Here is a 13557-nt window from a genome sequence, read left to right as displayed (position 1 = left end):
CTTGATGATCTTTTTGGTCTTCCTGTGACATCGGGTGGTGTAGGTGTCCTGGAGGGCAGGTAGTTTCCCCCGGTGATGGGTTGTGCAGACCTCACTACCCTCTGGAGAGACTTACGGTTATGGGCGGAGCAGTTGCCGTACCAGGCGGTGATACAGCCCGACAGGATGCTCTCGATTGTGCATCTGTAAAAGTTTGTGAGTGTTTTTGGTGACAAGCCGAATTTCTCGTCTGCAAACTTGATGATTGAGTTTTAGTCGTGCATGGCCACGCAGTCGTGGGTGAACAGGGAGTACAGGAGAGGGCTGAGAACGCACCCTTGTGGGGCCCCAGTGTTGAGGATCAGCGGTGTGGAGATGTTGTTACCTACCCTCACCACCTGGGGCGGCCCGTCAGGAAGTCCAGGACCCAGTTGCACAGGGCGGGGTCGAGACCCAGGCTTAATGACGAGTTTGGAGGGTACTATGGTGTTAAATGCTGAGCTGTAGTCGATGAAGAGCATTCTTACATAGGTATTCCTCTTGTCCAGATGGGTTAGGGCAGTGTGCAGTGTGATTGCGATTGCGTCGTCTGTGGACCTATTGGGGCAGTAAGCAAATTGGAGTGTGTCTAGGGTGTCAGGTAGGGTGGAGGTGATATGGTCCTTGACTAGTCTCTCAAAGCACTTCATGATGACGGAAGTGAGTGCTACGGGGCGGTAGTCYTTTAGCTCAGTTACCTTAGCTTTCTTGGGAACAGGAACAATGGTGGCCRTCTTGAAGCATGTGGGAACAGCAGACTGGGATAAGGATGGATTGAATATGTCCGTAAACACACCAGRCAGCTGGTCTGCGCATGCTCTGAGGACGCGGCTGGGGATGCCGTCTGGGCCTGCCGCCTTGCGAGGGTTAACACATTTAAATGTTTTACTCACGTTGGCTGTAGTGAAGGAGAGCCCGCAGGTTTTGGTAGCGGGCAGTGTCAGTGGCACTGTATTGTCCTCAAAGCGAGCAAAGAAGTTGTTTAGTCTGTCTGGGAGCAAGACATCGTGGTCCGCAACGGGGCTGGTTTTCCTTTTGTAGTCCGTGATTGACTGTAGACCCTGCCACATACCTCTCGTGTCTGAGCCGTTGAATTGCGACTCTACTTTGTCTCTATACTGACGCTTAGCTTGTTTGATTGCTTTGCGGAGGGAATAGCTACACTGTTTGTATTCGGTCATGTTTCCGGTCACCTTGCTCTGATTAAAAGCAGTGGTTCGTGCTTTCAGTTTTGCGTGAATGCTGCCATCAATCCACGGTTTCTGGTTGGGGAATGTTTTAATAGACACTGTGGGTACAACATCACCGATGCACTTGCTAATAAACTCTCTCACCGAATCAGCGTATTCATCAATGTTGTTGTTCGACGCAATGCGGAACATATCCCAGTCCACGTGATCGAAGCAATCTTGAAGCGTGGAATCCGATTGGTCGGACCAGCGTTGAACAGACCTGAGTGCGGGTGCTTCCTGTTTTAGTTTCTGTCTATAGGCTGGGAGCAACAAAATGGAGTCGTGGTCAGCTTTTCCGAAAGGAGGGCGGGGGAGGGCCTTATACTGTATGTGTCGCGGAAGTTAGAATAACAATGATCCGGGGTTTTGCCAGCCCGGGTCGCGCAATCGATATGCTGATAGAATTTAGGGAGCCTTGTTTTCAGATGAGCCTTGTTAAAATCCCAAGCTACAATAAATGCAGCCTCAGGATATGTGGTTTCCAGTTTACATAGAGTCGAATGAAGTTCTTTCAGGGCCGTCGATGTGTCTGCTTGGGGGGAATATACACGACTGTGATTATGATCGAAGAGAATTCTCTTGGTAGATAATGCGGTCGGCATTTGATTGTGAGGAATTCTAAGTCAGGTGAACATCACGTCTCGTTAATCATAAGGCATACACCCCCGCCCTTCTTCTTACCAGAGAGATGCTTGTTTCTGTCGGCGCAATGCGTGAAGAAACCCGGTGGCTGTACCGACTCCGATAGCGTGTCTCGAGTGAGCCATGTTTCCGTGAAACAAAGAACGTTACAGTCTCTGATGTCTCTCTGGAAGGCAACCCTTGCTCGGATTTCGTCTACCTTGTTGTCAAGAGACTGGACATTGGCGAGTAGTATGCTCGGGAGCAATGTGCCCTTCTACGGCGCCTGACCAGAAGACCGCTCCGTCTGCCCCTTCTGCGGCGCCGTTGTTTTGGGTCGCCGGCTGGGATCTGATCCATTGTCCTGGGTGGTGGGCCAAACAGAGGACCCGCTTCGGGAAAGTCGTATTCCTGGTCGTAATGTTGGTGAGTTGACGTTGCTCTTATATCCAATAGTTCCTCCCGACTGTATGTAATAAAACCTAAGATTTCCTGGGGTAACAAAGAAATAACACATAAAAAAACTAAATACTGCATAGTTTCCTAGGAACGCGAAGCGAGGCGGCCATCTCTGTCAGCGCCGGAAGTATTCCTCTTATRTAGGTGGGTCAGGGCAGTGTGGAGTGCAGTTGAGATTGCGTCGTCTATGGATCTGTTGGGGCGGTATGCAAATTGGAGTAGGTCTAGGGTTTCTGGGATAATCTCCTCTAGAAAACAGAGAAAAGCAAACCAACATGTTTGGTCAGCCCACTGTGCCTTGCCCAACCAAGGGCAAGTCAATGACACTCCCCATCCTTTTTTATGGCCGTGTTTTCAGTTGCTGTTATAAGGAGTCATACTTATCAGGGCGAGGAGACTGTAAATATATTGTAAAATGTTCCATATCTGATATCTAAAGAATGTCCATGTCTTTGGACTGGGGGGGAAATGAATCATGCACTGCACGTAATGAGGGTCGGGCCATAAGAATAGTTTTGCAAAATACTGTAGAATGGGGTGTAATAAAAAAAGGCAGTCTCAACACCACCTACGTACAATGTGTTTAAGTTTAAGCATAGCCCCGAATTTGAAAGCAGACATTCTTATGGTAATCTTTAGAACAACACTGTTGATGACTACAGAGGCACATGAAACATTTGAATCAACATTTCATTAAAAGCAGAGGGGACATCTTCATGTCCTCAAATGGAACATGAATACAAAAAATATGTACATATGGCAGTGACAAATAGAAGCGTAGCGGATAGGTCTGGACCAAGTTTATCCTCATAAGGTATGAGAAAATAGAGGAAATCAATTTTTGGGGGAGAACAGTGGGGACCTTGTTACACTCTTACTACAGAGATAGAGATTAATCATATGGACCACGACCCATCCTGGGTTAGGTTCCCGACCCTTGAGGTACAAAGAAGAGCTACACGCTAATACGTTTACAAATGGAGTCCCAAAGAAGAAGAGCAACTAAAATGTCCATTGTGGAACATCAGTTAGGCAACATACAGTACGTTAGATCTTACTATAAGACGTTTTTGTTTAGTTTCCTCAGTTTGCACCCGTCTTTGGTCTGCTGGGTCTGTAACAGAATAACTCTGATATCCACAACTGAATAAAATACACACAAGGCACTACATTTTTGTTGCAAATACACTAACCTTTAAAAAAAAWTCAGCAAAAAATATGCAATGTATATACTGTACAGTTTAAGTATAGCTTGTCACTAAAATAATAAAAAGTGCTTAAAATCAATATACTTGCGCAGAAGATTACATCCTCAACCTTCCACAGGAATTACAAATCATTTCCAATGGGGTACACAGAACAGTTGTAGTATACAAGTTTCACCACAATGGGGCAGTATACCAGAAGAATATGAGACATCCGTTGTAGATGATTGGAAATTGAAGACTAACAGCTGTGGCATTGTAGCAGGAGTTCCCTGCAAAACAGGATTCTGTGTGCATAGGCTGTGCATCTACCCCCTTGCTGTCCTAAAAAGTCCCCTGATCCATCTACTCAATTTCTCCCTTGAATTTCTCCCTAAAATGTGCTTTTCTTGATTTTGTATACTATTATCCATCAAATGTATTTTCACTGTATCTTTTACTATTTTGATAAATTGATATATTGTTTGAAAACCTGTTTGGTTGTGCTCCAAAGGACATTAACTCAATAATGAAGAGACCTTAACTAACCATGTTGTTGCCACCGAAAACTGTAGCCAATATTGTTTGCTACACCAATAATACCAGCAGCATTCATCGTCATCCTTCAAACCGAATACTATTCTATCATGCAATTTGAACCCACAGACCCCTGACACTTGGGAATACAATCTGAGTCAGAGAAAAACTGATTAAGGCAGTAAATGGGGTAAATATGAATATCTGTTATTTCTTGTTGGTGTCTCAAACCCTAGTGAAACACCCCAAACCTTAATTCACATAAATGTATCATATACATTCCATTTCATCATTATCGGATTTACACACATTTCAAACCTAAACAGATTCACAACAGCTGAAAGGGGGACACATATTGCACATAGGGTTTGGATCTTGCATCACACATCAACCTAATTTACTTTCACCCCTTCACAGATCTCCTCAAGTGGTGGCCCATTTCTCCTCTTTCTCTCCACCTTCTATGAGGCAGACTCCCCGAGGGATGTGTGCTTMGGTCCCTAGCTGGAGTCTCCAGAGGGTGGTTCTGGGTCGGAGTCGGGCCCGTCCTGTTCATCTGATGGGAGGTGGACCCGCTGCTCGTCCATGCGCTTGGCCTGTACCCTCTGGATCAGACTAAAGAAGTCCTCGTCAGGCACCGTGGGGGCCCGGGGCCCCCCTTCTGGTGGGGAACACCGTTGGTCATCGATCCTGGAGGACTGGAAGCAGACACCGAGAGTGAGAGAGAGGGAGAGATAGACATCTAAAATAGCAAGTCCTGCAGTTTATGAATCCTGCATAGCCTGAGATATGCACAAACATTTGAGTATTTTACCTAAATCATGCATTGATTGATTGTACCAGAGACTGACAACACAAAAATGTGAGTTATTTGAGGAGATCTTAGGTTAAGATTCAACCCATAGAGATGCTGAGGCAGTGAGACATGGCCCTACCTGGCACTTCATGAGCATGTTGAAGAAGTCATCGCTGGGCTCCTGGGGGTCTGCATCGACACACAGGTGGCCCAGGTTGTTATGGGTGATCCTGAGGCCGGGTAAGTTGCTGACGCTGACCCGCTGGTCGTCCAGGCGACGACTCTGGGAACTGACAATCAGGTCAAATAGCTCCTCTGTCTGGGGTGAGGTGATGAGTGTAGGGTCTGAGAAGCACAAGAGGAGGAGAACTATATTTTACTGTCATTGACAGAACATATTCCAAGCCACACATTCCTGACTAGAGACCATTGCTTTGAGTGAATCATGCATTGACGTCAAATCAAGTCGCTGGAAGTAATGACGGTCCCAAGTAGTATTAGTGATGCTCTAGCTTTAGACCGCCGTCACAGTCATTAACCTACCTAGCATTTCATTGAGAGAGACGGCCCCTCCGTTCTCGCCATTTTCTCCATTCTCTTCGTTCGGGTCGTCTAGGTGGCAGCGCTGGTCGTCCATGCGGCTGCTCTGGAACTTGCTGAGAAGGTCGAAGAAGCAGTCCTCATCGGAGGGGTCACGACCTAGCTTCTGAAACAGAGGGACATTGTTGCTAAGTGATGTAACAGGCGCATACAGTGCATTCGGAAAGTATTCAGACCCCTTGGCGTTTTCCACATTTTATTACATTAGATGGATGCCAAGAGTGTGCAAAGCTGTCATCAAGGCCAAGGGTGTCTACTTTGAAGAATCTCAAATATAAAATATATTTGGATTTGTTTAACCCTTTTTTGGTTTCTACATGATTCCATATGTGTTATTTCATAGTTTTGATGTCTTCACTATTATTCTACAATGTAGAAAATAGTACAAATAAATAAAAACCCTTGAATGAGTAGGTGTGTCCAAACTTTTGACTATATACATTTGCAAAAATTTCAGAAAACCWGTTTTTTGCTTTGTCATTATGGGGTATTGTGTGCAGATTGATAAGGACAAAAATAAATGTAATCCATTTTAGAATTTGGCTGTAACGTAACAAAATGTGGAAAATGGGAAGGGGTCTGAATACTTTCTGAATGCACTGTATTTCCACATACACTGACCCACTTGTCTCTTGTATCCTGTTTATGTCGTTTCTGTTTGGCTTGTTTAACAGGATGCCTGGTTTGGGGCGGTTGGTGTTCCAGATAGAGGAGAACATTTGCTTAGCATATCAAGTACTATTGAACTGCTGTGAAATGACCATGCAGTTTGTCCTGGTGTTAGAGTGTCTAATGAGTCACATGGCCAAATAGATACACAGTCTGTCTGTTTGTCTCCATTGATTGGCTATTAGATTCTCCAGTAATTGCCCAATGCAATCAGTGGCAGTACAATTATTGGCTCTCTACCATTATGGTGACCTGTACCATTATATATTGAGTTGCTGTTGTTTGAGTTGTTCTCAACCTTTTCATAGCACTTTGGACAAAAAAATGGCTTCGATACTACCTGGAATAGCACATAACAGTGTTCTCACTATCTGACCAACTAGGATGCCTTCAAGTTTGCGCAATCCGTCCCGTGACATCATGTAAAAGATAAATCCTTCTCCATTAATATATTCATAAAAATAAAATGTTGGTGTATGAAGTATGTTACAAATAATGTGTACTCTTATAATGACCTAATTCCAATGGAAACATGAATATGTATGAATTTTCACTACATTTAGTTTTCATACAAAATTGCTGTTAGGTCATCAAACATAGCACAACCTGAGTTTGGGGCAGCAGGTAGCCTAGTGGTTAGAGCGTTGGACTTCAAATTCCCTAGCTGACAAGGTAAAAATAAGAATTTGTTCTTAACTGACTTGCCTAGGTAAACAAAGGTAAAAAAAAATATATATATATATATATATATATAGTACACATATAAAACCTCCACAGCCTCCTCTGAGTATCAACATCTAGTACTGTGGCCATCTCCAATATCAGCATGATTCTCTGTATTGGTCAGTGTGTGATCCTGCCTCCATGTTGATGATAAAACCCTGGGCAGGTTAATGGCAGGCATCAAAGGCAGGGAGCCACAGGACACATCATGGATCAATAATGGCTGATGGTGTCCTTATCCTCCCCACGCTTTCCCCACCACGCCTCGCAGGCACACACACCATAATGTCCCAATCAACACCAACATTATCGCCACAAAAATAGGACTGGATACACGTACTGTACAAGGCAATTTTATCTGGTAGCAAATTCTATATATTTTTTWATTTACGTTGATAATTAAGAACCTTTAAGTCTCAACTCGGTACAGTGTGATTTGTACAAAGGCAACTATCACTGAATACGCTCACCAGAATCTGGTCAGAGGCTACAGTGTTCAATAGTACGATACAACAGTGCTGTTGCTGTAGGCGGTCACATTTTCAGCAGAGACTTTTCTTGTGAAAACTTTGTACCAAAATTAGGCTACACTTCAAACGTTTGCTTTACTGGGCATCGTAAAATAATTAATTGTCACAAAATGTGTCTGCCTCTGGCAGAGCAAGAAACAGACATTTAGGCTAACAAAGTCAAAAATGAGAGAGACTAGTTCAAGTAACACCATCATCCATCAAAGTATCATACAGATAAAGAGTACAGTGAAGTGTCTTACCACACAAGCACCTCTCTTTCCCTTTCTTCACTCTTTCTCTCTCTCCGAGCGCTCTCCTCTTTCCCTCACTCTCCACACGCCTGACTCACACTCCCCTGTCTTCCCCCCTTCCCTCACCACTATCCTCCTTTCCACCCTTCCCTCTCGGTGCTCTTTTTCCCCCATCCCTCCCCACTGACGACTATCCTCCTCATTATGCCCCCACCTCTTCCCCTTCTCCATCATCTCAGTGCTACCCCTCTCTCATTGCTCCCCCCTCTTCATCGCTCCCCTTCTCATCAACCCCATCTCTCCCTCTCTCCTCTCTTCCGCTCCCCTCTCTCATTGCTCCCTCCACTCCTATATCCCCCTCTCTCATCGCTCCCCCATCTCTCCCGTCTCATGCGCTCCCCCTCTCTCCTCTCCCCTCCCCTCTCCTATATCCCCCCATCTCAGTTCGCTACCAGCTGCCTCTCTCATCGTCTCTCTATTCTGCCCTCTCTCATCGCTCCCACTTTCCTATATCCCTCTCTCCCTATATCCCCTCTCTCATCGCTCCCCCTCTTCTCTTTCGCTCCCCTTTTTTTATATCCTCCTCTCCTATATCCCCCTCTCATCGCTACCCCGCCTCCTCTTCCTATACCCCCTCTCACCCCCCTCTCCTTATATCCCCTTACCTCTCATCTCTCCCCCTCTCTCATCGCTCCCCCTCTCTCATCGCTCCCCGTCTTTCCTTCAATCCCCCTCTCTCTATATCCCACCCCTCTCTCATTGCTCCCCTTTCTTCTATATCCCCCTCTCTAATGTCCCCTCTCTCTCATCGCTCCCCCCTCCCCGTCTTCCTATATCCCTTCTCATTTGCCTCTCACTTTTCTCTATATCCCCCATCTCTCATCGCTCCCCTTCTCTCATCGCTCCTCCTCGTCTCATCGCTCCCTCTCTCCTATATCCCCCTCTCTCATCGCTCCCCCATCTCTCCCTCTCATCGCTCCCCCCTCTCTCCTATATCTCCCTCTCTTCATCTTTCCCCCACTCTCCCATCTCCCCCTCTCTCTTTCTCTCTCTCCTCCACTCATTCATTCCTTCCTTCATTCCTTCATATATATATATATATAATTATATATCCATCTTCCCCTCCCTCTCTCCCTTCTGCAGGACATCTTTGTCCCAGCTGCAGCTCTCTCTCCCACTGTGGGAAAATAACTCATTATGAGGAGAGGGGGGTCTTCTGATGAAGGTCACATTGTCAGCCGAGGCAGGGGGATGGCAGAGAGTGCCCACTAACAAATCACGGGAACAACAAACTCTGGGCACTGCCAAGAGACAGTTCCGGCAAGCACAATGGAACATCTCATTGGGTTCAATCAAGCCATCTATTTAATAATTGTATCTATAGCAGCAATAAATTAATATGGATCTCTCATGAATACTATAAGTTCATTAAAATGCTATTCTGTGATCAATTCCCAAATTGACCAGCAAAAGAAGAAACATTCTGTGCGTCTTCCTGTGCCTCAGCTGAGCTCCATGTGATTGCAATTTTCTCCCCCTCCAAGCATAATGAGCTGTGACTTCCTGGATTCTGTCTGTTCTCCCCTTGCCTCTCTGTCTGGATCTTCCCTCTGCCTATGTATTGTTCAATTACTCAATTATGGTGAAGGGGAGCGAGAGAGTGAGGTGGAAGGAGAGAGTGTGTGAGTTGGGAGAGAGAGAGGTGGAAGTGAGAGGGGAAAGGGCTCTCCCTAAATTAAATCAGTGTTGCTAAGGAAACCAGAACTCAAAGTTGCACCGCTATCCTTAACAGACACACACAGAGGCACACAATGGTACCCATTGACATTTCACCACTTCCCAATGGCCGACCCCTTCCCCTCGCATTTTGTGATCAGAGTGACTTGTGACCTGGTGTGAAAAAAAAWTACCAAGTACCCTTTTTATTGTCAGTTCAATATATTATTGAGTCTAGTTCTGGAATCCAGAGAGGGATAAGCAACAGAGGAAGTGCACCTTGTCTCCATACCATCCCACAATGGTACAACAGCTATTTTAGTCAGCCAATAAATAACAGGCAGCCTTCACACAATGGCTTCCTCACTCTTTTCAACGGCAGTCCACTGATTACAACAATTAACAGCATCACAGAACCGAGATGCATGGTTGGTCGAGTCAGGCGCTGAATTACACAACCCCATTGGCTGAAGCTGGCCGATGATGTTCTAAGGATAAGGACAGCACAAAGGTGTATTGTTATGAACAATCTAGAGCAGTCAGAAAGGCCAGCAAGTTTACTTTGTGTTATTCCTGGAAGCGCCATCAGACATAGTACTCCTCTCTACCAGGAAGTAACCTGGAGACCTAGTCTGGCCATTAACCCTCATTACATCACATCATGTTTCACCTACAGCACTTTCCCTTGCCACTATCATCATATAACGTAAATCTGGATGCAWGAACCCTACAGACTTCAGAAGCCTCTTCCTGACCACCAGCATTGGCTCGCTAACCACATTTATGTCGTTTTAGCTGTCAGGTTAGCTTTCATTGATTGTTTAAAAGGCTGCCGATCCTTAAATGCAGAGGGAAACTGAAGCTGGAGTCAGTAGATAATGCCTTTCASTAGAACACTTTCATACTAGGTGGAAAGTGTGAGATTTAATTAGGGCTTTAAGGAGAAGCAAGCTACTCAGAGGAGCAATCGCTACTGTTGGCTAAAGCTAACACAGTTCAAAGTCATTGTGTCTGAGTCCATTATAGAGCTACACTACACATTGAAAACAATAGTCTTTGTAATTGATGCCTTTTAGTGGAGCTGATGAGACAGGGATGACTGATCTAAATTAACTTGACTAGTAAACACCAGGTGCATGTTATTGTTAAGCAGAGATATATTGAGAAAGTGAAGTTATCGAGAGGGCTGGTAGGCAATTTAAAAAGAAAGTTCAAAAAATAAATCTACTCAGATTAAAATCAGTTGAGTGGATGGAAAATCATCTTTCATGGTTAACTGAGTTTTTCAGAGCTCGGTTGAAATTGAAAATTAAGACTCACTGGAGGCGGGACTTGGACAGTTATGTCATCGGTGTCCACAGGGGATTCCAACCATTGCCTGTCATCTGAGGACTGGCTGTCGGGGTAGCCCTTCCCTCTGCCTGGCTGAGACTGCTGACTCTTGGTTCTCCGGGATATACTGTCCACGTCCTGGCTGTCTCCAATCTGCAGGGAAAGTAAATATACCAATGAATTTTCATTTATTTTATATTTGTATGCTGTAATTTTATATAAACTTGAAATGTACCATGTAAGTTGTGTTACAGAAAACTGTCAGAGACATGATGTGAGAAAACMAAAATGGAATCAACAATATGACTTTGTTTTACCTTATCTGTCGAGTACTTCCACAGTTCGACACTGTCCATGCTGTTTCTCTTGGTGAATTTTGGTCTGGCTCCTAGAACAGAGAAGAGCGCAAAAGAGGACATTAAAGCAGATACCCTTTGTAAAGTTGTCAATAGAAGATTAAGTGTGCCCTTTAGTAATGTAATGAATGGAGGGCCATTATTGCCCTGAGTGGGGCTTTAAAGACAAACATCCTATCCACAATCCCACGTCAGAGACACAGTAACTCATCAAGGCTAGGATTGTTACAGTGAATACAAATATTTGATCAATAATTATCAGTTCATGATTGAATCTGTACGATCATCATAAACTATAAAAAAGCTGAAATACAAGATCCCAGAAATGTTCCATACACACCAAAAGTTTATTTCTCTCAAATTGTGTGCACAAATTTGTTGACATCCCTGTTAGTGAGTATTTCTCCTTTGCCATGATAATCCATCCACCTGGCAGGTGTGGCATATCAAAAAGCTGATTAAACAGCATGATCATTACACAGGTACACCTAGTCCTGTGGACAATAAAAGGCCATTCTAAAATGTGCAGCTGCTGAGGACTAAACTAATTCTGATTGGCTGGGCCCTGGCTCCTCAGTGGGTGGGCCTATGCCCTCCCAGGCCCATCCATGGCTGTGCCCAAGCCCAGTCATGTAGAATCCATAGATTAGGGCCTAATGAATTTATTTATATTAACTTACTTCCTTATATGAACTGTAACTCAGTAAAATCGTTGAAATTGTTGCATGTTTATATTTTTGTTTAGTGTATRAACAGTGTACAAACCCCTTATAGAGGGTTGAGTAACGTTCTGTTTTACTAATGACTCTAACATTGATGTATTACAGAAAGTTCTGTACGTTGACCATTCAAAACTACATTTCTCAACTGTGAGATAAATCTCGTAAACAGAAAATCTACYGTTTTTCACACATACAGCGCAAACAGTTGATTCCCATGAAGTCTATGGGAGCTCAACGCAGCAGGCATGGTTTCCCATGTGTGTGCTGTGGTCTTATGATGTGCAGTGAGGACGAGGTTCAGTCAGACAGCCAGGCAAACAAACTATGAATAAGGGGCCCTTTATGAGCCATGCGCCCATAGCAAATGTTGGGCCAGTGTGTGACCTGGAGGACCTTCACAGAGACCCAGAACAGCTCTGTGAGGGATGGGACTGCATGTCCATTTCTGCAGTCCACTTCTCACACTTCTACTATCTGTGTAGATCTACAGATGTAGGATCTTAATGTGATCACTCTTGTTGCAGAGAATTGTCCTACGCTGCAGGAAATGCAGATATGCTTAATAATTTACATAAATTCACTGATAACCTGCAGTAAAACACGGTTATATTAACAGTATTGGACTTTTCATGCAGCCTACTTTTGTTTCAGCTAATAGCATAACCACCGATCAAGCAACGATATGGACTAAACGTTCAATTCCTGTTGCTGCAGGATTATTTTGCTACTACAATACTGGTCAAATTAAGATCCTACATATGCATCTGTCAGTCATATGACACTTGAATAGTAGAAAACGAAAACACTATGTATGTATTTGGTTGTATCATTAGCTCTAGCATTKTTGGAACTACAGTTAGAAAGTTATGTTATCATTATTTGACCAATGGATTTGAACCATGTATCTGGGGCCTAGTTATTCAAAATGGGACYCAAATGCCTCTTTATTTACAGTGTGTCTATGTTATGCGAGTCGGAGAACCCATCTGTCTATTTATTTAGAGGGGGAAAAATTATTTAGGTATCTACAAAGGTATGTTGGTTTCACGCTGGATTTGTCTGTTCTACTTGTTGTATTTCTATTCTGTGAGGTGGCAGTGCCAGGGCTGCCTGACCTCAGGTCCCACCTAACCACAGTCTATACAGTGTGGGCCTGCTGCTCTAAACAGACGCTCCCTGTTTTAAATAAACATCCAACARGTTCTCTCCATACACAGAAAAGGGCTGTGTCCACCTGACTCACCCTTTCCTCTAGACCCGGACGCAATGGAAGATGCAATGGCCCAGAATGACCTCAAGTGACCTCAAACATTGACCTGTCAAACATTGACCTGTTGATCAGTCTATCTTCGTCAGACAATGTCTCACATGGCCCCTCTATCTTTCTCCTGTCATAGCCTTAGAACATTGTTGTAGGAAGACAGAGTATATTGCCTGGATATTGGTTTACAAGCTGTCACAATGACTTGACGGGTTATTAAGATAAGGACAATACATGGAGTTCCTCTTAACTCTTAGCACTGTGCATGTAGAATTGTAGAGTATGTAATTTGTACAACTGTACATGAATAATTAACACACATTGACAGATGAAGGGCATGTCTGTCTGGCAGACACATTAAGAATACATTTTCCTTTACAAAGCACACATCTCCATCGTCTGATCCGTGGTTGATTGAATCCAACCTCAGAACGATAGAGCTGAAATGATGACTCTATAGAAGACTTTAGACTTGTACAGAAATCCTTTTAGAGGGTCATACATAATGTATTCACTAAGACTATGGCCCTAGAGATGAATGATCAGCAGAGGAAGATTCTGTTGACAG

General features: G+C 44.2%; 1 protein-coding gene across 2 annotated transcripts in view; it reads right to left on the bottom strand.

The window, feature by feature from the left end:
* Positions 1-3002: 3002 nt before the first annotated feature.
* The window catches only part of LOC111961588 (G-protein-signaling modulator 1-like), a 40024-nt gene continuing 29469 nt past the window's right edge, over positions 3003-13557 (bottom strand). The window contains exons 10-14 of one of the 2 annotated variants that reach the window (XM_023983981.1): positions 10968-11038; positions 10639-10803; positions 5391-5553; positions 4987-5192; positions 3003-4749 (exon numbers count right to left, since the gene is read on the bottom strand). In XM_023983981.1, the coding sequence (XP_023839749.1) occupies positions 4552-4749; positions 4987-5192; positions 5391-5553; positions 10639-10803; positions 10968-11038 (803 nt within the window). In that variant the 3' untranslated portion in view covers positions 3003-4551. The remainder of the gene's footprint in view (positions 4750-4986; positions 5193-5390; positions 5554-10638; positions 10804-10967; positions 11039-13557) is intronic. The other variant, XM_023983982.1, reaches the window with a different exon arrangement.

The sequence above is a fragment of the Salvelinus sp. IW2-2015 genome, linkage group LG4q.1:29 (assembly GCF_002910315.2).
Source record: "Salvelinus sp. IW2-2015 linkage group LG4q.1:29, ASM291031v2, whole genome shotgun sequence".
NCBI classification, from domain to species: Eukaryota; Metazoa; Chordata; class Actinopteri; order Salmoniformes; family Salmonidae; genus Salvelinus; species Salvelinus sp. IW2-2015.
Note: the sequence above shows the minus strand (reverse complement) of the source record. Positions and strands in the feature narration are given on the sequence as shown.